The 24,372-nt window shown below is 42.4% G+C and overlaps 1 protein-coding gene across 1 annotated transcript in view; it reads right to left on the reverse strand.

The window, feature by feature from the left end:
• LOC147639780 (LRR receptor kinase BAK1-like) overlaps positions 1 to 3,744 on the reverse strand; it is a 68,084-nt gene extending 64,340 nt beyond the window's left edge. Inside the window, exon 1 of the mRNA XM_086774034.1 lies at positions 3,244 to 3,744. Coding sequence (XP_086630160.1) covers positions 3,244 to 3,316 — 73 coding nt within the window. The 5' untranslated portion in view covers positions 3,317 to 3,744. The remainder of the gene's footprint in view (positions 1 to 3,243) is intronic.
• Between the last annotated feature and the right edge of the window lie 20,628 nt (positions 3,745 to 24,372).

The following is a 24,372-nucleotide window of genomic DNA, read 5'->3' on the forward strand; positions in this document are numbered from 1 at the left end:
AAACCGCTGCTTAAGGTCGCGGACGAACTCATCCCACACATAAGCTGCCATACCTACTCTGGTGTGGGCATGAGCCCACTGAGTCCACCAAGGAATGGCCTCACCTTCCAAGTACCAACTAGCTAAGATCACTTTGTCAGTATCTGTTTTCCTAACTGCGGCAAAGTAAGCTTCAAATTGATGTAACCATGAATAAAGAGTAGTGGGATCGAGTTTACCATTATACTTACTGAAATTCATTTTCTCGGGAAAATGATTCGAGGGCGCCGCCGGTGTCAATCTGGCGTCCAAAGCTCTGAGGTAACGCTCGTGTTACACTCGTCGCATGGCGTCGTCTTCTCGTTGTCGAATCTCCAATGCATGCATCTGCATCTCAAGCAAGGAGCTTGGCTGCGGCTGTGACCCCGCGAGAGGATCCCTGTGACGAGGATCTGGTATCTGGGATACGGAAGGAGAGAGGAGGAGATGGAAAACGCGACGCTGGAGAGCGAGAACGCTCCTCCAGAGCCAAATCCGCGCCTTCTGCTCATCCAACTTAGTTGTCTGGTCTGCGATTGCTCGCATCATCTGCTGGAACATGTCTGTGACACTCAAGCCGGGTGCCCTAGCTGGGCTGCCTGGTGCAACTCTAGTCCCATGGTTCTGGTTCTCTCTCGTCGCCGAAACTCGCCATAGCGGGAAAATGCAATTCCTTTCCGAAACGCAATCTGACCATCCACTATCTATGTGGGAGACTTCCGGAGGCTTCCGGAGGCTAAAAACCAACCGTCCTTCGGGGGACACGAGTCACTCCGAAAGGGGTAGTCCACCAGCGTCCAAAAACCAACCACACGAGCGAAAAAAAATTTCTGGTTTTCTTTGCTGAATCTTTGTCCTTGAAGTAGGCTCTGATACCACTGTAATATGCGGAAGCTTTGGAGAAGGATCGGTACTTCAAAACTCAGAAATCAGCACTCTCTTCGCGGAATTAACGCACAAACTGAAAGGAGATGTGCAGAAAATAGAGAGAGAAGGGGGAGATGGAGAGGACACAGTATTGGGTCCCAATTACCCTCTGTAGGGCCCCCACCACCACGGATGGTGTATTTGCTTTATTATAATGATATAAATCTGAAAACAAATACAGAAACTTGACCTTTTCTTGGCTGGAAAATCTTGCCCTTGACCTTCAGAAGTCCACCCCTTTGCTTGGCAATCTCCTTGGCTTGAGTGGCCCTTGATTGGCTTGAGCACTTGGTGAAAACTGAGATGAATTATGGGATTGTGGCTTCCTCTATTTATACTTCCCATCATGAGCAGTCGGCCAGCTGATAAACAGGCAGCCAGCATCATATTCCCACGACTGAGTAAATTCAGCAATAAATGCTGAATTAAATCCTAATAAATTCTGCATAAATTTCCTAGCAAGCTGGGGAGGTAGGCGCTTGCTTCTAGAAGGCTGGGCATAGTCTTTGCCCACAATCTATGGGCTGCCCCATACTTGCCCTACAGCCCTATGAAGGCTGTAACCTCCTGAAAATAGCCTTATTGTTGCCTTAGGTCTGTACTACAGCCCTTTCATGGCTGGTGGGTCCAGCCTGAGCCTTACTGGCCCACATGGGGATGGTTTCACACCATTCCCATGCCCATACTAAGCTCCGGGGTAGCCCTATGGGCTGGCCCCTTGTCCTAAACATAGTCTACTCAGTGATCTGGCATCCGGTACCATACCAGATACACAGAACCACTGACATCATTCTAGAGGGAGACTCACAGCGCGGACTGGCACTGTTTCATGTGCAGGACAGTGCACACCTGACCTTAGACTCCTGTGCAGGACAATGCACACCTGACCTCGGACATCTGAGATGGATCCCTGGCTGACTCGTCCCGGACTGGGCTCACATGGGACCAGTTCACCATCCCAGGTCCTGCACCACAGAAATGTCTACGTGGTATCCAAGTGCGGGATACACGTGACAGATCACTTGGGGTGTACAATTAAGGAAGATGAAAGAAGGCACGCGGGCATTGATACGATCCCATAGCTGTGCCTGAGCCTCCCGCTCTTTCCTAGTAGAAAGCTCCTCCTCCTCCAAGTCTGGCCGTGAAACTCCAACCACAATGAAATCAGCCAAATCACAAGACTCTAGGACAGACTCCATCATTACCTTCCAGATGCCATCACTGGTCCCGTCCAACTGTCGGTCCACCAAGAATGTCGAGAGGGTGGGGATCACCGCCAGCTTCCTCCAATCACCGCCAAAAAATAGCAAACACTCAAGCTCTCACTGTCTCCAAGCTCCAAGCCACCTGGGGCTCTGATACCATGTCAAAATGCACAGCGAAAATGAGACAAACTGCTGTGAGAGAGAAAACGCAGAAGTGTAGGAGAGAGAGAGAAGCTGTATAAACTCTACTATATATAGAAGATCCGATACAAAATGGTGTGGGAGCAAGGCATGCTATATATACTACTTGGGGAAGGCAATTTGGCAATTGGCCAGTAGCAACTAGGCCGACATCCCCCAGATGGGCCCAAGAGTAGATTAAGTCCAATCGGCCAGTATAATAGCAGTCAGCCAGTAAGAAGATCAGGTCAGCCAGCACAAAAATAGGCTACCAACAGAAACGTGTCTAGTGTCCCATTTTATGAAGCCAATGTTGGTGACCAAGATAACAAAACCCCCATATTATTAATCAGCAGTGTTTAAGTGTACAACGGGGTCTTTTAGGTAGCAAGTTGAAGCTACTCAGTCCGTTGACAGTGGAAGACTTTCCTGTTTGTGATACAGGGCCCTTTTTTGTGAGGAATCAAGGAATGTGCCGTTTGCAATCAAAGACATCTGGCCAATTGAGGGCATGATGCTGCTTCCGGGGCTTGATCCAGAGACATGGGTCATATCACAGGTCACGTCTGGAGTTTTGGAGGACATATCCAGGGTCGCGGGTACAATCAACATGAACTGGGCTGAGCCAGCAGCAGCTCTGTGACAAAATCCTGATGGCCGAGAGTGATGCAAGCCATAAGATCTCAGGCAAGGTGTGTACCAAGTTGCACTGCTTTCCTGCTTGCGGAGAAGGCCGTACTCGTGGCATTTTCAAAAAAAAAAAGGGAGAAAACCATAGCATGTGCAAGATCCTTAGGACGTGGAAGAGAGAAAGGGAAAATGCCTCCAGGAAGCTGTATGCAGAGCCATCTTGTTGGAGAGGGTCAGATCCGGAGGAAAAACAAGAAAGAGAAAGAGAGAGACAGAGTCAAACCTTCTGAATTGCAGGAAACCCGAAGAAGGAGCTGGAGCAGCAGCTGAAACAGCAGGAAGAGGGAAGCCCGCATGACGAAAAGCTGTGAAAAGCTACCTGCAGGAAGCGATGGCGGGCGGTGCAGGCATCCCGAGAGGGAGCTTGCAGAAGAAGAAACAGGGGCAAAAATTAGGAGGGACTCCCGTTGTCAAGGAGAAAGGGTCTCTTGCGCTCTCTCTGTCTCTCTCTCTCTGCGCACGCTCAGCAGAAGACAGGAGGCGGGGCAGACGACCCAGGCCTAGTGAAGTGACCCAGCTCCTCAGTCGTAGCCCCCAGTCAGTAACCGCGGTGTTTATGTGGCCGAACGTTTCTGCTAAGCATTTCTTATTACGTCTTTGACCACGCTGAGCCTACCATGATCTTAGGGGAGATTTTCTCCCGTGTTAACGTTATGGATGGACAACCCTGCGGGTTGGTTCACACGGGTCTACTATTTAAGAAAAGTCTCCTTCATTCTAGACTATGCAATCCTGCATGCATTGCTTCAATAAGAGCATTGTAGAAGAGCAAGAGGGGGAGGGATCACACACATCACAACATCCCCCCACCCCCCCCACACACACACACACACTATATCCCCCAAACCCCTCTCGTCGTACCTTTGACAGTTGGTGGCCCAAGCATTTCTTAGTACGTCTTTGACCACGCTGAGTCTACCATGATCTTAGGGGAGATTTTCTCTCATGTTAACGTTATGGATGGACAACCCTAAGGGTTGGTTCACATGGGTCTACTATTTAATAAAAGTCTCCTTCATTCTAGACTCTGCGATCCTACATGCATTGCTTCAATAAGAGCATGCTTGTAGAAGAGCAAGAGGCATCACCACCACAACACCCCCCCCACACACACACACACTATCCCCCAAACCCCTCTCGTCGCACCTTTGACAGTTGGTGGCCTTGCTTTGAGCTTCTGCCCATTCATACAATCAAATACACTAGGATTCAAAGTAAAAACAATTTTTGGTAGTACAACAACAAGTACCTTTACAAATTTCAAAATGAATTTGTATGCATTAATGTGATTTTCCCCAAGTTCTTGTTGCATGAAGTCATCTAAAGACACATGATATTCGCATGCCCATCATCAAATCTTCTCACAAAACGATCCACAAGCATAAGTGTAAAGGTCCCATTTGAGCTAGCTTGGAAGTTGGTACTCTTGAGCACCCAAACAAGAACATGGCAGCCACTCCAACTGGGAAAAATTATCATCACAACTAACAAAATATAGACAGCTCATTTGACACACAACCATGTGGTCATAAGCCATCTTTTCTCAAATTTTGGCTCTATCTAAAGATATAATCTTAAATGTTTCTATGTTTCTATAGCATCGAGGTCTCATGGACGCTAGGCTAGGCTATGAAAAGCTTGAAAGAAGTGAATGACCTCTCACTAAAGAAGTGAATGACCTCTCACTAAAGAAGGTTTTCTACAAATTAACACTTACCAACTTACTAAAATTGCTATAGAATTCGGTCCTTGAATGAATTAGATTTTAGTCTCTGTGACTTATGGAATGGTGACAAATGCACCACTAGTAGCAAATGCAATGCCTACCTTGTAAGCTAAATTACACAATGTTTTGTACCATTGGCCTTAACAATATCTAACAATAATTGGAACCACATTTAAGGTTTGTTTTTTCTTCTTTGAAAATGCACTACATTGACTCATTTCAGGTCTTTCAAATTTTAAAAAAGTTGTGAGCTTCTTATTCTTGCTTTCAGTCAAGCATGTGCCATCAAAGTAAAAGAAAGCAACTAGGGAAAAGAGCAAGTGGGCATGGCTTTAGTTAAAGTATTATGGCATGGCAAAAAGGTACATGCACCTTTTCATAGCCTTGTGCTCCCTTGATTTTTGGGCTTTATAGTTATTGAATTTAATATGGCAATTGGAAATGAGAAATTGTGAAGGGATCTATAAGAATGCAATGTGTAATCATGGATTGCATAATTGTACACACTTCAATGAGAGAAATAGACCGAAAGCTCATTGTCGTGACTTAAGTAAGAGTAGAGACATGAATGTGGCTCGTGTCTTTACAAGAATGTGTATATTATAGAATGGTGATGATTTACATGCTTTATCATTTTGTTAAGGTGGCACATAAAGTGTCAAATCACAGCCTCTAAAGCATGTGTTGCGTGAAAAGACTTTCTTTTCTTCACTCATGTGGCAACATCTAGATGAATCTTTTCTTTCTTTGCCACATGAGTGAAGAAAAGACTTTCTTTTCTTCACTCATGTGGCAACATCTAGATAAATCTTGCTAATGTTTATTCTCTTTCCTATTATAATATAGTAGCCGAGATTGTCTTACTGCCATTGCTGATGTATATTCTCAAAGCACTTAAGACTATAATATTTTGTGCCAACATAGCCCTCCAATAATGATGCCACAATTACTCTTTTTAGTAGAGCACTTGCTTCATGATGTCCTAGGTTGCTAAACCTTCAAAAGTGTGGATTTTTTTCATTGAATTGTTTATAGAGCATATAATCAATTGTATGCAATCATGGTTGAAGCTTGACATCCTTGTCGTTTCAAACTAGTGTTTGCTTAGAATAGAAAGATGTAGCATTGCTCATGCCATCATCCAAAACAACAGAAAGATGTAGTTTGACATCCTTGTACTTTCAAACTAGTGTTTGCTTAGAATAGAAAGATTTAGCATTGGTCACCTTGACTATCCATCCAATCATCCAAAACAATAGAAAGATGTAGCATTGGTCACCTTGACTATCCATGCAATCATCCAAAATAATAATGAAAAAGTTACGTGGTTTTAAAGAAAGCTTTGAAGTCTACGTTTAGGGATATGAAAAAATAGTGAAAAATTTACATGGTTTTAAAGGAAGCACAAAGACTACTTTTGGAGATATCAAAACAACTTGCCGCTCATCAACCGTATTCTTCCTTTATAAGAATATGTCACAGTGGAAAGAGATAGAAAGACAAATCACAATAGACAATGTAATAGATACACAATGGAGAGAATTTAAAATTCTGATTATACCAAACAAGTACAAGTGATGGTGTTGTCCACCAATGCACTCTCAAGTAGAGCTTAGATGGAGATCTAGATAGACTCTGGATGGAGTATGTACAAGGTGTAGAAGGGGGTGGATACTAACAAGCATTGGATACCTTAGCTCATGGCAACTATGCCCATATATAGTACATCAGGCGGTGTGGTAGACGCGTATCAAAAAAGGGCGGTTATGTTGCCATATATATAGGCAGTGATGTGTGTGAACACACTTGGGACTGCCGGGGCACTTTTTTCATCTTTAAGAGGTTTTTTCCCCCGGCTTGTATATACGCCCATTATTCTAGGGCTAACTTATCTTTGTACATTGACACAATCTAATACACTGTGTGTTGTGTGCATTCTTGCTTCTTCTTCTCCAAGCTTTGTGTGCTTTCCTACAGCCCTAATTCCAACAATTGGTATCAGAGCAGGCATCGGCTCCTAGGGCTACGCCGCTAGCACCCTCCGACTCACGTTCTCCGATTGAGGTGAGCTTTCACGAGTGCTTGCAGGTCCCTATACTCTGTAGATCGACCCGTACGGCTTCGCGTTCTCAGAAATTGCATCTGAGGTCGTTTCGGGCTCCGTTTTTGCATTACAAGTTCTGTACAGGTGTTTTCGTCATTTTGTGCAGAAATTTCGACAGTGCAATTTTCTGCAAAATAGGCATATGTATTCTATGTGGACCATGCTACATAGCACGAGCTGTTTTCTGTTCAGTCTTTGCTTCGTTTACAGGTAGCTTTTGCATCAGTTTCAATCAGTGGCCATGGCTGATAACAACAATGATGTATTTCGTATGTTGTCTGCTGATGACAAATTGGATGGAGACAGCAACAACTACCCACTTTGGGCATACATGATGCAGCATGTTTTGGTTGCAAAAGGAGTGTGGAACATTGTGCAGGGTATGGATGTACGTCCAGGTTCTGTGGATGTAGGATTTATTGAGGATGTTGCAGGTTCTAGCAGCTACTGTTGCTGCTGTTTTACCCACTGCTGAACAAGCTCGTTTTGGGATGGTAAAGATGTATAGACTCATGCCTTGATTGCACTTTCTGTCAAACGTCACATCACTCCGCATATTCGTTCAACTAAAACAGCAAAACAGGCTTGGGATATTCTAGCTGGTTTGTATGCAGATCGTTAACGAGGCAAAAAATCTCTTACCTGCGTAAAGAGCTAGAATCGAAGATTATGCAGGAAGATGATGACATGAATGTTTTTCTTGTTGAGATTAAAGATCTCAAGGAACAGTTGATTTCTACAGGTGAGATTATTCCTGATCATTCTATTGTGCAGACTGTTCTTGATGCTTTACTAGAGTCATATCAGACTTTTGCTTCCACGTGGAGACTTGTTACTGAGAGGACAGACCTGATGTTGTCAAGTATGATACTTTAGTCAACAAGCTCTTGCAAGAAGCGAAGTCTAGGCAAAATAGGGCTAGGCAGCGTGTAGTTGATCAGGCATTTGTTGCTGTCCATAAGAGAAGAAGTGGTAAGGCAGCCCCTTCCACTGTTTCTTCTCCTATTAGTAGGTCTGCAACTTATTCTCCTTCCACAGGTAGCAACAATAGGTTTGAGAAGGCTCTTGATAAAGGCAAGAAAAAAATCAAGTGCAACTATTGTAAGGCAACTGATCATGTCATTAAGAATTGCCCTAAGCTAAAGGTTAAAGAGGCAAATAAGAAAGAGTCAAATGCGGCCACAATAGCGGATGCTTCTACAAATGCAGATTCTGCAAATGTTGTACATGATATAGAATGGGCGTTTAGCGTGTATTGCCAGTATGACCCATCTGTACACATGACGCATGTTTGGCAGTTTCTATTGACTCTGATGTATGGTATTTTGACAGTGGTGCTACAAAGCACATTACCTCGCATCGTGATATGTTCACTTGTCTTGAGGCTGTCTCTAATGGGAATACTATCACATGTGCCAATAATGCTTCTTACCCAGTGAGAAGGGTGTTGGTAAAATTATGCTTACTACTGCAAATGGCAGCGCTTTCACACTTTCAGATGCTTTGTATGTGCCAGGGATAAAGAAGAATCTATTGTCTGTCTCTGCGCTTGCTAGACTTGAACTTGTAGTCAAATTTATGGATGACAGATGTACTATTCATGGTTTGACTTCTGGTGATACGATTATTGCATCTAGCACCTTGTTTCGTGGACTGTATAGGCTCAATTCTTATGACAAGTGTGTGGAAGATTTAGCAAATGCAGTTTCTGATGAAAAGGCAGTTTCATATGCAAAACTATGGCATGCTCGTTTTGGTCATCTGAACTTTGCTAGTTTACTGCATTTGCAGAAATTTGATATGGTTGCTTCATTGCCCCCTCTTGAGGCACCATTGAAACATGTTTGTGAAGGCTGTATTTTGGGCAAAATGCAGCGTTCCGCGTTTCCAAAGGATGGTTTTGTGGTGCGGGCCACTCACAAATTGCAACTTGTACATAGTGATGTATGTGGGCCTATGCAAACTCTGTCATTTCGTAAACACTTGTACTTCGTGACTTTCATTGATGATTACTGAAGGCATGCATGGGTATATCCACTAAAGGCAAAGTCCGAAGTGTTTTTGTGCTTCAAACAGTTTTTGCTTATGGCTGAAAATGTATCCAATTGTACTGTGGGCATCAGTACATGTCTAAAGAGTTTGATACATTTCTGGCTAGTCATGGGATAAAACACCAATGTACAGTGCCGTATACCCCTCAGCAAAATGGTGTTACTGAGAGAAAAAATAGATCACTTATGGAGATGGCATGATGTATGGTCAAGAGCCAAGCTTTGCCACGTGCGTTTTGGCTTGAGGCTGTCATATGTGCTGTATATGTACTCAATAGGTGTCCCACTAAGGCCTTGCAGTCTGTTACTCCATACGAAGCTTGGCATGGCAGGAAGCCTTCTATTGGTCACTTGCGTGTCTTTGGTTGCTTGGCCTATGCAACAACGTAGAAAATTGGATGATAAGGCTGTCAAATGCATTTTTGTTGGTTACAGTGCTGAGAACAAGGGTTACAGATTGTATCATCCGCTGTCAAAGCGTATCTTGATTAGTCGAGATGTTGTTTTTTGTGGAAGATGTTGTGCAGCCTTTGTTATCATATACCAAAGAGACAGGTGTGAGCTCACGGGATGTATTTGATACGTTGTTGCCTTTGTTTACAGGTGGGAATTCAAATGTAAGTCCTAATGAGGCAAATATTCAGCCTATGCAGATTTCAAATGACATCATAGATCAGCCTATTTCTAATGCAGATTTACAGGATGTAATTTATGAGGATAGGGCTGAAAATGAGCAGGAGGTATGCCTAAATGGCTGGTGCAAACCTTGCGTGATAGTAAAATTGATGCACCTATGTCTAGTCGTACTCGTTCAGGTTTTCAGCATGCCTCTTATGCATCAGATTGTTATGCTTTGGCTATGTCTATTATGTGTCCAGTGTGATGGAGGTATTGCTTTGTGTCAGACAAAGTATACTGAGACATTGTTGCAGAGATTTGGCCTTGAAGACTGCAAGCCTATTGCTACTCTAATGGAGACAGGTTTGAAGTTGAGTCTTCATGATGCTGGAGATCACTTTGATGTCACACTCTATCAGACAGCTGTTGGTTGCCTCATTTATGTATGCATTACGAGGCCGGACATTCAGTTTGCAGTCTCACAGGTGAGCAAGTTTATGCATAGCCCAGGGTCTCAGCATTGGAAGACAGTTAAACGCATCTTTCGCTACTTGAGTGGCACCATACATCTTGGGTTGTTTTATCCCAAGGGGGGATCGTTTTTGCCGCCAGATTTACATGCTTTTTCGGACTCAAATTGGGCTGGTTGCTATATGACACAAGAGTGTCCACAAGTGGTTTTTGTTTCATGCTCGGTAGCTCATGCATATCTTGGTTGAGCAAGAAGCAACCTACTGTGGCCACTTCTAGTTGTGAAGCTGAGTACAGGGCAGCTTTCACAGCTACGGTTGAGTGGGTGTGGCTCAGACGGCTTATGGCTGACTTGGGTGTTGGACACCTCTATCTACACTGACAGTCAAAGCGCATTGGCAGTTGTGAGAAACCTAGTTTTTCATGCTCGCACAAAGCACATTGAGGTGCTTTGTGCGAGCATTGGCAGTTGCGAGAAACCCAGCTTTTCATGCTCGCACATTGAGGTGCATTATCACTATGTTAGGGAGAGACTCTCAGTAGAGCATTGGCAGTTGCGAGAAACCCAGTTTTTCATGCTCGCACATTGAGGTGCATTATCACTATGTTAGGGAGAGACTCTCAGTAGAGTAGGAGAGATCAGCTTGGCATATGTGCCAACACAGGACAACCTCGTCGATATTTTTACAAAGGCGCTTCCTCGTGAGAAGTTTGAAGCTTTCCGCAAAGCTTTGGGCTTGCTCCCCTTTGTGGACTGATCTACTTTGGGCATGGCACTTCCCTATACATGAGTGCCAGCTCTCGTTCTCACACCATCACTCCCAGGGGGGATTTGCTGCCATATATATAGGCAGTGATGTGTGTGAACACACTTAGGACCGCCGGGGCACTTTTTCTCTTTTTAGGAGGTTTTTTCCCCCGGCTTGTATATACGTCCATTATTCTAGGGCTAACTTATCTTTGTACATTTACACAATCTAATACACTGTGTGTTGTGTGCATTCTTGCTTCTTCTCCAAGCTTTGTGTGCTTTCCTGCAACCCTAATTCCAACACGTTACAATACATAGGCATGGTCACTCCAAGAACGTGGCCCACCAACCACCGCCCACTAATGATGGACTTGGGCACCATGGCTACTCCTCATAATGGGGGCCTAACAAATGTGCATTATACATCAAAGTGAGATACAAGTTGAGAGGTGAGCATTGAGTATATACGAACATTCCTCTACAACAAAATCTTCCATAATTTACCTCACTTTTAGTTGTGCTTACATGAGTTGTCTATTTCTTTTAAATTATGCATATAATTGTGTATATATGTTCTTTTGTACATTTTATTGTGAGTCAATCATGGCAACCAACAAAATTTAGCATGATGAATGTACACAATTGTATTTATATGTATGTCTATAGAATTTTATAGGTTAGTTATATTTTCTTAGTATTGATATAGCTACTTTATATTTGATTTGGTTGTTCAATGTGTCATTAGTACACCTAGTTTAAAAAATGTGTCATTAGTACACCTAGTTTAAAAAATGGCTCACACACACTCACTCACTCACACACTCACTCACTCGGCATGTACACACACAATTGTGTAATTGCACATAAAAGCACTTAAATATTTTTCCTTTTTTATTTGGCACCTCGAACTCTTCTTAAGGCATTGCTAAGAAAATGTTTTGGCTCATTATGGAAGCAACACATGTAACTAAATACACTCAATTTCATAAGGATAAAAATGTGTGGAGGTTGTGGTGTAGAAAGCAAGGCCAAAATAATGAGCTAGCACCATGGAGTACCCCCTAAGTTTGGTATTCTCAAAGAAGTACAATAGCATCATTTTTAAACAAATCATGAGATTTTGTTGCTAAATCATTTTTATGACTCTTAGAGACTTTTGAATAAAATTTAAATACGAGGTTTTAATAAAATCTATATAAGAAAAAATAATAATTAAAAATATATATAAAGTTTCAAAAAAGTTAAAAATAATATTTTTTCAACGGTAGTCATCTATGCATCTTCACAAAGAAGTTATAGCTTCTAGGTTAAACTTTGTGACTATAATTTTGTGAGCACCTTGATCATTTTCCAAGTACACTATACATAAAATAATATAAAAAGTCATTCATATGTAAATAAGCCATTCGCATATACCTCCATTAGTTGAAGATGTAAATTTTACATACTTCTCCTCAAAGCAAGGCTTTTTACATTTTAAAGCCACTTTGGATATTTATGAAAATATCAATTTGCTAAGTATATTTTTTCTTCAATAGCCTTTATAGGTGTAGATGTGGGGTGGTGCCCTAGCTCCACATCAGCCACCACCAGCAGGCCACAAAGGGTCTGAATGACAACCTTGGCGTGCATTATGTGATGGGCCAAGTAGGAATGACATCGAGCTTGAAGGGTGCCGAGCCAATGATAAAAGCAACGTTTGTGAGGCGTCCAGAAATGATACTGAGCCTTGTTCCAACATGGTGAAACAACTGGGACCGAGTCAACGGAAAGGGAAACTTGGATGGGAAGCTTTTCTTCTTCTTCTTCTTCTTCTTCTTCTCTCTCTCTCTCTCTCTCTCTCTCTCTCTCTCTCTCTCTCTCTCTCTCTCTCTCTTCTTCTTCTTCTTCTTGGGTTTTTTTTTTAGTTTTCAATGGAATAAGAACTTGCCTACCAAGGTGGGTGGAGCTCACGTTAGGGTTTCTGTGGGAGTTGAACTTGTTGCCGATTCCAAACATAGTGGCCAACCTGCCTCGCAGAGGTGGTGTTAACCACTCTGGTTAACATTGCCTTTAGTGTGGCTACACTTATTTTAATCCATGTTTTGTAACCTTACAAAGCGCTTAATGTAAAAGAGACATGGGATGACCAAGCTTATGGCGTGTGTAATGCCAATCATGAGAGGAATAGTTGTACATAGAGCTAGGAACACTAGTTTTGGGCCCTCAATTGTAAATGGGCCCTCAATTGTAAATGGGCAGTCGCCCATTGTAATTATGAGCTCTTGTATATAAGACATTTATGAAATATGAAAAGAGGCAATCCCATTAGTCTCATTTGAGCTTTGCCTCTTCTTTCTCTCTCTCAATTGAGCTTCTGGATGTATGCTAGCTTGTGTTTGCTAACTTGCATGCTTGATTTGTGTGGGGCACTCCCATCTCCTGTAGTCTGCGCATCAGTCTGGCTCTCGGTACTGTGTCAAAAGCTTTGCGGAAATCCACAAAGCAACAATAAATCCTCCTGCCATATAATCTACCCTCCTCAATAATAGCTCTGAGTGTCAAGATATGGTCAAGAGTGGAGAAACCTCTCCTGAACCCTGCCTACCCTGATGCACGTATGCCCTCTCTCTCTGCCCATCTACTAAACTCCTGCTCAAGAATAGATGCATATAATCTAGCCAATGTGTGACCAATCATGATGGTATGATAATTCCCAGGAAGCATGAGATCCCCTGACTTGAAGATAGGCACAATCGTGGACATATTCCAAGTCTCAGGAAAACACTCACACATGGCTTGGTTAAACATCATAGCAATAAGCTCTGCAAGCATATCTCTGGCATGAATAAAGTGCTCTGCTACCAAACCATCATGATCATATGCTCTCCTAGTCCTCATCCTGTCAATAGCTTTCTTTACCATCTCAGCAGTAAAGAAAGCACATGTCTCTGGGCATGGCTCTGATGGGTCTGGCAGGGGCGGCTATCCGGGTGCTGTGTGCAGGGATGCTGCATACTCACCCCAAATCTCTGTGGAGGTAATGGCTGGTGATGGTGAATGCTCATGGAATAGTCTCCATGCCTCGCCTGAGTCCTGACTCATAAATAACTGGTACAAATCCCTCTCTAACTGAGCAAGATAAGCCCTCTTCTTCCGTCGCACTAGGTGCCGGAAGGTAATCCGTGACTATCTGTGAGTGGTAACACCCATGAGCACCTCTCTCTATAATCTGATCCTCATCTCTCTGCACTCCTCATCATACCAACTGTTCTGGGGCATGTTCCCAGATCGTCTCCGTGTAGGCTGACTATGGGGATATGCCTCTGATGCTGCATCATGAAGCATCTCTATCAATATCTGAGTGAGCTCATCTAATGGCCATCCCGGCTCCTCGGCACATAAGCGTCTATATATCTCATCCGTGTACACGGTGTCAGTCTCCCTCGTAAAGGTATAACGAGTGTGTGTGGAGACCTATCCCAATGGAGGGATGCTGAACTGAAATGTGAGAGTGAAGGACAAGATAGCATGATCCACTGCTATTCCAACCGGCCTAGTGCCTACCATAAAATCCTGAAAAAGAGGGAATGAGACTGGGCTGAGCCATAACATAGTCCACTGTACTAGCACCATGCCGATGTGGAAAGCTAGTGAAACCGGCCGATGTTGGGAATCTCTGTAGGTCATTCAGGATGGCCAATCCATGTGCAGTCCCCATGTCTAGCAAATACTGCCCATACACTGCATGTTCCTCATCCTGTGAGAGTCTAGATAGGCCCATATCCCTAACATCAAGCTCCCTCAACATCTCCTCTGAGGAATCATAAAATACTGTCTGGTTATGGGCGGCGGTCTTGGCATTGAAGTCCCCCAAGAGAATGATGTCACCATCCTTGGAGAACTCCCAAATGTCATCATCCAAAATAGAAAAGGGAGATTGCCCTGCATACACTGATGTACTAGGAGCAAAATAGCATATAGCAATGTAGAGATATCTGCCCGTCTCTGCCCTCAGTCTAACCCACATGTACCTAGCCTGCTCATCTCTGCAGACTATATGTATCAATGGTGGCTATAGCTCCTCTCTAAACAATACTGCCACTCCTCCTGAGCCCCGTCCTCTATGCTCTGAACGAGTCTCCTGTCTACAAGCTGTCTCCCATCGGTATCCACTAACATGTGGCATGGACTGTCCAAGAGCCTGATGCATCTCACAGTAGAAGATGATGTCCCTCCCAGTGAAACTATCCTCAAAAGCCCCTACATCAAGGCGTAGAGATCCATTACAATTCCAAGTAGCAACTTTGAGTGTAGTCCCATAGGTCTCGCGCCGCCGTCATGAAGAGCGCCTCTCCATAATCACCACTCTACCATCTCTATAGAAGGCCACTTTCCCTTTCTCTCGGGCATAACTTCTTTCATGTGGGCAAGTTGCGAGAGTGTGAGGTCATCTCCAAGAAATATTCCCGTCTTCTTGAGTGTAGGACGTCTCTTCAAGAAGTCCTTCTTCGCTTCCATGGAGGGGAAACGAATGATAAGTGCTCTCTCCTTAGAAGATTTGCCACTACCTTCTCTCTTCTTTCCCACTCTCCATGCCTTTGTGTGCGTGGCTTCAATGCCCATCATAGAGAAGAGCTCCTTGGTTTCCCCTTCCGCATCATCACGGTCTTTTAGACCGGACACTCTTACATGTAAGGCCCGGGTCTTCCTCCTTTGCTCCTCTTCAAGGGTCATGTTGATGATGGTGGGAGTGGGGATGGGTGGCGATTCTTTACCTTTCCCTTTCTTGGCGACCTCGATCCATTTCTCGGCCTCGTCCATCTTCTTTTGTGTCTTTGTGTGATCACCTCCACCCATGAAGATGTATTCTCTTTATGTTGCTCCTCCTCCTCTCGAATGATCCTCATTTGTTCCTTGATGGTATTCAGCTCTTCAATAAAGGAGGGCTGAAATTCTCCATCCTCAAGCTTGCTTTTTGAAGTGGCTTCCAACTCCTTTTTGAGGGCTGAGATTTCAGCCGCTTGACTTTTAGCATGCAGTTTGGCCTCCACTAGTTCCTCCTTTAAGGCTGAAATCTCAGCCTCTTGCTTGGATGTTCTCAACTCGAGCTCTTGGATTTTGTCAAATCCCTTCTCGAGTTTGGAGAGGCAGTTTATGATTGCGATAATGGAAGAGTCGACCATCTTCTTGTTTTCTTTGATAATTGTGCCGAGCTTGTCCTCCACTTTCACGAGCTCCTCTTTAAACCCGGTCTTGGCCATAACTTTTTGCAAAACTTCCCACAGCCAATGGATTGGAAATTAATCCATGACACAAGCGCGAAACAGCAGAGCAGGGAGAGAGAGGGGGGGGTTCAAGCCATGTAGGGGAAAGAGAGAAGAGATTTAGCAAAGAAGGAGTTATGTTGCTACCTTGGGGGCCTGAGGAAGTGTGGGTGGTGAAGGGAGGCAAAAATGTGAGCGAAGCGGGTAGCGGGAGGGAGCGAACAGGTGGGCAGGGGCGAAAAGGGGGTGGGCGCAGGGGAGAGCGAAGGGGGGGGGGCAGCAGGAGAGAGAGAGTGAGAACAAGCGGGCAGGGGCGAAAAGGGGGTGGGCGCAGGGGAGAGCGAAGGGGGGGCAGCGGGAGAGAGAGAGTGAGAACAGGCAGAAATGTGAGCGAAGCGGGCAGCGGGAGGGAGCGAACAGGCGGGCAGGGAGCGAACAGGCGGGCAGGGAGCGAACAGGCGGGCAGGGGCGAAAAGGGGGTGGGCGCAGGGGAGAGCGAAGGGGGGGGGGGGCAGCGGGAGAGAGAGAGTGAGAATAGGCGGGCAGGGGTGAAAAGGGGGTGGGCGCAGGGGAGAGCGAAGGGGGGGGGGCAGCGGGAGTGAGAGAGTGAGAACAGGCAGAAATGTGAGCGAAGCGGGCAGCGAGAGGGAGCGAACAGGCGGGCAGGGGCGAAAAGGGGTGGGCGCAGGGGAGAGCGAAGGGGGGGGGACAGCGGGAGAGAGTGAGAGTGAGAACAGGCGGGCAGGGGGGCGAAAAGGGGGTGGGCGCAGGGGAGAGCGAAGGGGGGGCAGCGGGAGAGAGAAAGAGTGAAAACAGGCAGAAATGTGAGCGAAGTGGGCAGCGGGAGGGAGCGAACAGGCGGGTAGGGGCGAAAAGGGGGTGGGCACAGGGGAGAGCGAAGGAGGGGGCAGCGGGAGAGAGAGAGTGAGAACAGGCTGGCAGGGGGGCGAAAAGGGGGTGGGCGCAGGGGAGAGCGAAGGGGGGCCCGCAGGGGAGAGCGAAGAGAGAGAGAGAGAGAGAGAGAGAGAGAGAGAGAGAGAGAGAGAGAGAGAGAGAGAGAGAGAGAGAGAGAGAGAGAATAATTGGAAATTATATATATATATATATATATATATATATATATATATATATATATATATATATATATATATGGCTTTTACTCATTTCTCACAGACTACGCTTTTACTAATTGAGAGAAATTAAGAAAAATCCATCACCTCCCACCCTTGATTATAGAATTCAGACAGCCTTATTGGTTTAGCAATCATGCTATGACCCTCCATGCTCCTCTCCTTGCTCTTTCAATCTGTACAGACAGAGTAAGAAGAGGATTCGTGAAGAGGAAGGTGGTTTTATGGTTTGGGGAAACCCACTAATGGTTTGCCACCTAGTTTTACCCTTTGGGCAACAATAGATTGATTACCTAATGGTTAAAAACAAGCTTTATTTCATCCATACATAAACAAAAATCCCTAAACGTGTTCTTCTTTAATTTAAATTCAAGAAAATTACCAAAATCACCTCTGTTTTTGTCTCTTTCACCTCTTTTGACCGCCTTCAAGAAAATTAAATTACACCAAAGCTCTGATACCACTGTCACACGGGACCCTTTAATCTTCTTGAAGAGAATAATCAAAAACTCATAAAATATATCAAATATTAAAACAACTACTTGAATTAAATTGAACATTAAAGCATATAACAAAACATAAGGCAAGAGACAGAAAAACATCACCATCAACACAATCAACACAAGGGTGCAATCTTCCCCCCCCTTGTGCGTGGCCTTCCCCCACACAAGAGTATTTTTATTAGCTTTTTTCAATCAAAAATAGGCCATAGTCCCCAAAAATATACAAAGTGTGCTTTTAGAGAGCATGACACTCTTCCTCAACAAAAATATAGTGTCCCAAAAATTGGGGCTAGGGTAAAGCCTTTAGGCTTTAATAAATTCAACATTATAAATGTATTTTTCCCAATGTATCAAAATGGGAAAATCAACTACTAAGGTTACAAGCTACGCTTGTAAAAATAAATATGATGCGCATAAGAAACATTTTCCTCGACGTTATTTATCAATCCTCATAATCTTCTTCACCTGAAAATATAAGTCAATTAATAATTAAATTAATCCCACAAATATTAAACAAGCACAAACCATAACCAACTCATGACTACCAGGCGTAAGTATCCCAGGAATCACCCTGTCATACAAACCTAACTGAAATAATCATAGACGGCCCCAAGCATACGTCATATACCACACGTATTAATATTTATAGTGGTGTCACCCACGATATTAACCTAGCCGGCATGACACAAGAGTAACCTAGGCATCTCCAAATTACTCAAGAGGGAAAAATAATATTTTTAAAGAGGACTTAAAATATATTCTCATGACATTCTATTCACAAAGGGGATTTAGAGGCAGGGGGAGATTTGCATCACGAGGTCGTGGTAATGGTCGTGGAAGGCAGGGTAAGTCACCGCAATAGAATTTTCAGCCTACATATGGTGCCAAAGGTGGTCGTGGATATACACCTCAGAGAGGCAGAGGTAATCCTCGTGGAAGAGGACGTTGACAAGGCCAACAACAAGCATCTATGCAAAATGTGGAATGCCATTACTGTGGGAAGTTTGGTCATATGGCACGTGATTGTTATCGCAAAACAAAATGATTTAAGAGGGGGTAGAGCACAACATGGTGGACATTATGCACAACATGGTGGAAATTATGCAAATGGTGGAAATTTTGCAAATGGTGGAAATTTTGCATCAAGCAGTAATGATGGCAGCACAAAGCACTTATTTGCCATGAAACATGTCGTGGGATCTATGATGACAAATGGTGATAGTCATAACACTTGGTATATGGACTCTGGAGCATCAAACCATATGACTTGTCATGGCGAATGGTTTGAACATATGAAGCCAATGGATGTGAAAGGCTATGTGGAAACAGGTGATGATTCCCAACATGTTATCACTCATGTTGAAAGTGTACCATTGGTTGTAAGATTCCTCCCTCCGGCTTTTGAGGTGGTGTGAAGGTGTAAGAACCTCCCCTTCTGACCTTATAATTATTCCCCTCTCTGAAATAAAAGAAAGATCTTGTTTTACCCTATTTTGGCCTAGAGAGAGAAAATGTCTACAGGGAGGTAATTCAAAATTGAGATATTTTTAGATATAAAAATCCTCCTAGTGTCTAAAATAGTTTCCCCTGAAACAGATATTCAAAAAGAAATTTTTAATGTGCAATTGGAATGAATTGAAATCAGTTAAAAAGGACCTTAGCCTAAGGGTCCAGATTTTTTGAAATTTTTGAATTAAGGTTCCTATGGACCAATTAGATTAATCCAAATGTAGGGAGGAGATAAATGGAAGAAAATCCCCAAAAATGAGTAAATGCTCACATAAGATGAAGAGTTGGCTAAGGACAAGGTCAAGCCAAAGGAAAGCTCACAAAACTGCTTGTAAGTTAGAAATTCTACTTTTTCTTATTCTATTTTATAGTTTTCTGATTTTTGCTTTCATTAAAATGAAAATGGATGTTATGCCTTGCTGGAAAGGCTTTCCCCTTCTCTCATTAATGAATTCAACCTTTCTTTATCCTAGATGTGTAATCAAATTGATGGAATTAAACTTTTCATATTGTTTACTCTTAAAATAAAGTGAAAATTGATTAGATTAGAATGATTTAAATCATCTTGGATAATTTCTAGTAAATTTCAGAATGAAAAATTTAAAAAATGGTCAGCCATCCAAAGGAGGTTATGGCAAAATTTTCTTAAATTTGGTGAAGTAAGTTTTATCTTTTTATTATTCAAAAAGAGTAATCCCCACCGCTTGTATATTCTAAAAGTGTTATTTTTATTCTATGCATAGAAAAATGCATATTAGAAATATTTTTATTATAAAAGTTTTATTTTTATTAGAATTAATTTCTATGCATAAAAAGATGCAAAAAGAAATTTATTTTTATTTCAAAAGAGTTACTCTTATCAATTTTGATTTTATGCATAGAAAGATGCATAAAGAAATTTATTTTTATTTCAAAAGAGTTACTCTCATCAATTTTGATTTTATGCATAGAAAGATGCATAAAGAAATTTATTTTTATTTCAAAAGAGTTACTCTCATCAATTTTGATTTTATGCATAGAAAGATGTATAAAGAAATTTATTTTTATTTCAAAAGAGTTATTCTCATCAATTTTGATTTTATGCATAAAAGATTTATTTTTATTTCGAAAGTGTTATTCTCCTTAAAATTGAATTTATGCATAAATAGATGCATAAACGGATTTTTATAAAAGTGTTATTTCCCACTGAAGTTGTTCTTATGCATAAATAGATGCATAAAGAATATTTATATCAAAAATAAGAATTCTCTTACATTCTATAAATAGATGTGATATGAATCAGATAGATGAGAATGAATAGAGAATGGATGTGATGAGAATAGAAGTGATGAGAATGAGAGGTAAATAGATGTGATGTGAATCAGATAAATGTGAATGAATAGATGAGATGTGATGTCATGTGAATCAAGATGTAAATGAATGATATAAGATGTGAATGAATGTGTTAGCATGTGAATCGGGATGTGAATGAATGATATAGGATGTGAATGAATGTGTTAGCATGTGAATCGGGATGTGAATGAATGATATAGGATGTGAATGAATGTGTTAGCATGTGAATCGAGATGTGAATGAATGATATAGGATGTGAATCAAGATGGGAATGAATGGTATAGGATGTGAATGAATGATAAGGTATGTGAATGGATCTGATGACATGTGAATCAGGATGTAAATGAATGATATAGGATGTGAATGAATGTGTCTGCATGTGAATCGGGATGTGAATGAATGATATAAGATGTGAATGAATGTGTTAGCATGTGAATCGGGATGTGAATGAATGACACAGGAGGTCGAGACAAAGAAGAAGAGTTGCAATAGTCTCACATGGTGATCACATCCGCAAGCTAGCTGGAACTCGTCGTGGTTGACATGCCTACCATTGTTAGCTTCTTCTTCCAACCTCACATATATCCACTCTCGAAAGGGTGTGAAGTTGCTCTGCTTCCTTGTCTTCTTGAAGCTAGTCCTGCATGTTCTTTTCTAGCCTCATCATATAGGGTTACCCACTTTGACATAATTTCCATATTGTTGATGACAAATTCATTTATTTGAGTACGCATTGTGGAAGAAAGCTTCACCGCCTTACCTTTGCAACATAGGACCTCACCTTAAACCTTTTTAGACTCGTCATCTGTCCATAGCCTCGATGCACCCGGATCTATTTGAGCTAATATGTACTCGGTGGTGTAGAACATTGTTAGTTGTACAAGCCATCCTTGGGCTATCGAGCCCTCTAGTGGGCTTTTTGATGGACAAAGGCCTTCACCACCTTCATAAATCGCTCAAAGAAGAACATCCATCGAGAACTTGCTACTCCCTCAAGGGACATCTCATCTATTAGGTGAATTAGACAATGTACCTGTATATTAAAGAAGCCCCTTGGTAGCTCCTTCTCCATGAGACACAAAAGACAAATGCAATGGGCTTGCATTCGAGGAAAGTTTGTGGGGTCAATCTCTTTTAGGGCAACGAACCTATGAGATAGCCTCCAATCCATTAGTATATGTTATGCCAAGTTATAAGAATGTCAAAGGAGTGGCATAAAAATTTGTGTTACATACCTGGCTAATTTGCCCAATCAATATATGATGTCTCGAATGCTTGGAGTCAAAAAACCTTGAATCACAAGGGGAAGCACATGCTTCAAGAAGTTATGCCAGTCGTGTGTCTTCAAGTTAGACAATTTATCCTCCTTCGAGTCAAACAATAACCTCCATGACCCGCCATATCCAGTGGGTGTTTGAAAGGCCTTGATATGATTGAGCACTATTTCAAGCTTGTTTTTCTTCAATGTCCATGGAGCTTCTTCATAAGAATCGTCACGCTTCTTCCATAAATGGCTCTTAGTTTGCGATGCTTTGAGGTTGCACGCATCGTTTTTTTGTCCCTCTCACCTATAAGATGCTTCCAAAGAGACTCGTTCTTAAAAATATGCATGGGATCTAACAAATGAACAATTTTTAACTTAGACCAATACTCAAGACTATAAAATATAGAAATGTTAGAAGCTGATGCTTTTAAGCCATTGACTTCAAGCTTGCCTTTTTCACCCCGCGCAACTATTTGATGCATTTGTCGTTGATGTATTGCTTGCCACCATGCAACTTCCCAATTTTTGCGCTGCATAATCTGAGGTGGCCCTTGTGTTTCTTGCTTACCATTGAACTCATCCACCTTTGTCCTCCTAAATTCATGGTCCACGGGTAAAAATTATCTATATGATGGATACTCACACTTGTGCAGACTTTTATTGTACTCCCAATCCAATTCAGGGCCACAAGTATGACATGCCCTCTTCCCTTTTGTAGATAAACCTACAATTCCTGTGTATGTCATATAAAACATTTCAAAGATAAGTGTCAGGTGCTCTCAAATTTAGATGTCAATTGGGATGTGTATTTAGTCCTCATACCTGAAACCAATGAAAGTCCAATGTGGTCATGGATGGTCCATGTGAGAATGGCCCTGAGATTAAAATTATGACTTTTATCCACTCGAGAAATGTCAAACATCTCAATACCTTGCCATAGTTGTTGCATCTCTTCAATAAGAGGAGCCAAGTACACATCCATGTTTTGTACTTGGTGCTTTCCTACATTACAATGATAAAACATATGTTTATAAATGAAGCACATAACCATCTTAACAGTAAAAGTTCCTCTCCAATACTCACCAAGAATCAAGAGGCTGAGAAGTAAGTGTTCCTTCTTAATAGACAAGTAAGGGGAAATATTCTAGTTGATGAGGACAATTGGCCACATTGACCACTTGGAAGACATTAAACCAAAATGGTTGATCTCGTGAGCCACTAGGCCAAGCCGTAAGTGTCGTGGCTCGCTCTTAAGAGTTGGCCATTCTCTCTCTATATGTTGAAAAGCTTCGCAGTATCAGTAGGAATTCTTAGTTTACTATCTCAACTCTTGTTATGTGCATGCCATGTTTGCAACTTCACAAGCTTGGGGCATCCAAACAATATCTCTAAATGAGGTGAAAAGGGGAAATGACGCAAGACCTATTGAGGCACTTTTCTGGTCATAGAATCCTCTTTGTAGCATGGTTCTTTGCACTTTGGACACTCAATTACATTGGATAACTCCTTTCTAAACAACACACAATCATTGACGGAAGCATCAATGCGATTATAATCCATGCCGATTAGTGCCATCATAGACTTCACCTCTGCGCATGTTTTTGGAAGCACATTGGCCTCTCGCAATTTGCAAGTAACCTACAATCATTGATGCACATATACTTTCACACATGTGTAAATATGATTGAAAAATATCATCTAGACAACCAAGACAACCAAGAGTTAAATGAAAGATTGGAACATACTGAAGAAGTGCAGTGGTTGACTCGTTTGTCCAATTATGTCTTGCTTGAAGATTGAGTATAAGTAGGGTAGTAGAAATCTTTGACAACTTCGCGGTGTTGTATACCGGTGTTTCTACCTCCTTCTTTAGGGTATCATGGCATCGTGCAGCCCTCTTTGTAAAGGGTCTTTCCCTTGCAATGTAGATGTCCTCGATCATGTCGACCATTACATCATCACACCAACTTTCTGATGCTTGAAGCCCAGTTGGATTTTCCAAAGGCTCTAATCCACTACTTGACTCGCGTAGTAGACTCTCATATAATGCTGGAGCAAATTGGCATAATCCCTATTCAACTGTGAGATATGTGGTCCATGTTGTGGGCCAGGAACCTTTCCTCCTTGAACACCCTATTGATACGATACATGCATGCATTCAAAACAATGCTTAATGTCGAAGTTCTCTCTCTCTCTCTCTCTCTCTCTCTCTCTCTCTCTCTCTCTCATACGCACATACAACTTGACAATAAACAAGACCATTGTTTTCCAATATCAATTAACAATTTACAAGTCCTCAAAAGAATCTGTTTACGGTACATATATGAAGAGAGAGTGTATACAATCATAGTTCGAAAAGAGCCACTTGTTTATTGATTTTGAAGAGAGAATTACAAAATTTGGATTTTCATGATCAAGTACAAGAATTTACGCCGAGTAATTTGGTTTACATCTATGAATCAATAAATTTATCTAGATATCTTAATAACTACGGGGTCATCCCAAGGGAATGTCAAACTTCCGTCAAAACTTCCGTCAAGCTGGTTTAGGTCTCTTGAAAGAATATTGAACAAACAACTCCTCTCTTGCCCTCAAACTCCGTGTAGTAGGAACCACAACATAGTAGAGCGAGGCTCTGAACCAAGCA

The sequence above is a fragment of the Cibotium barometz genome, chromosome 3 (assembly GCF_041138505.1).
Source record: "Cibotium barometz isolate CiBa-2024 chromosome 3, ASM4113850v1, whole genome shotgun sequence".
Taxonomy (NCBI): Eukaryota; Viridiplantae; Streptophyta; class Polypodiopsida; order Cyatheales; family Cibotiaceae; genus Cibotium; species Cibotium barometz.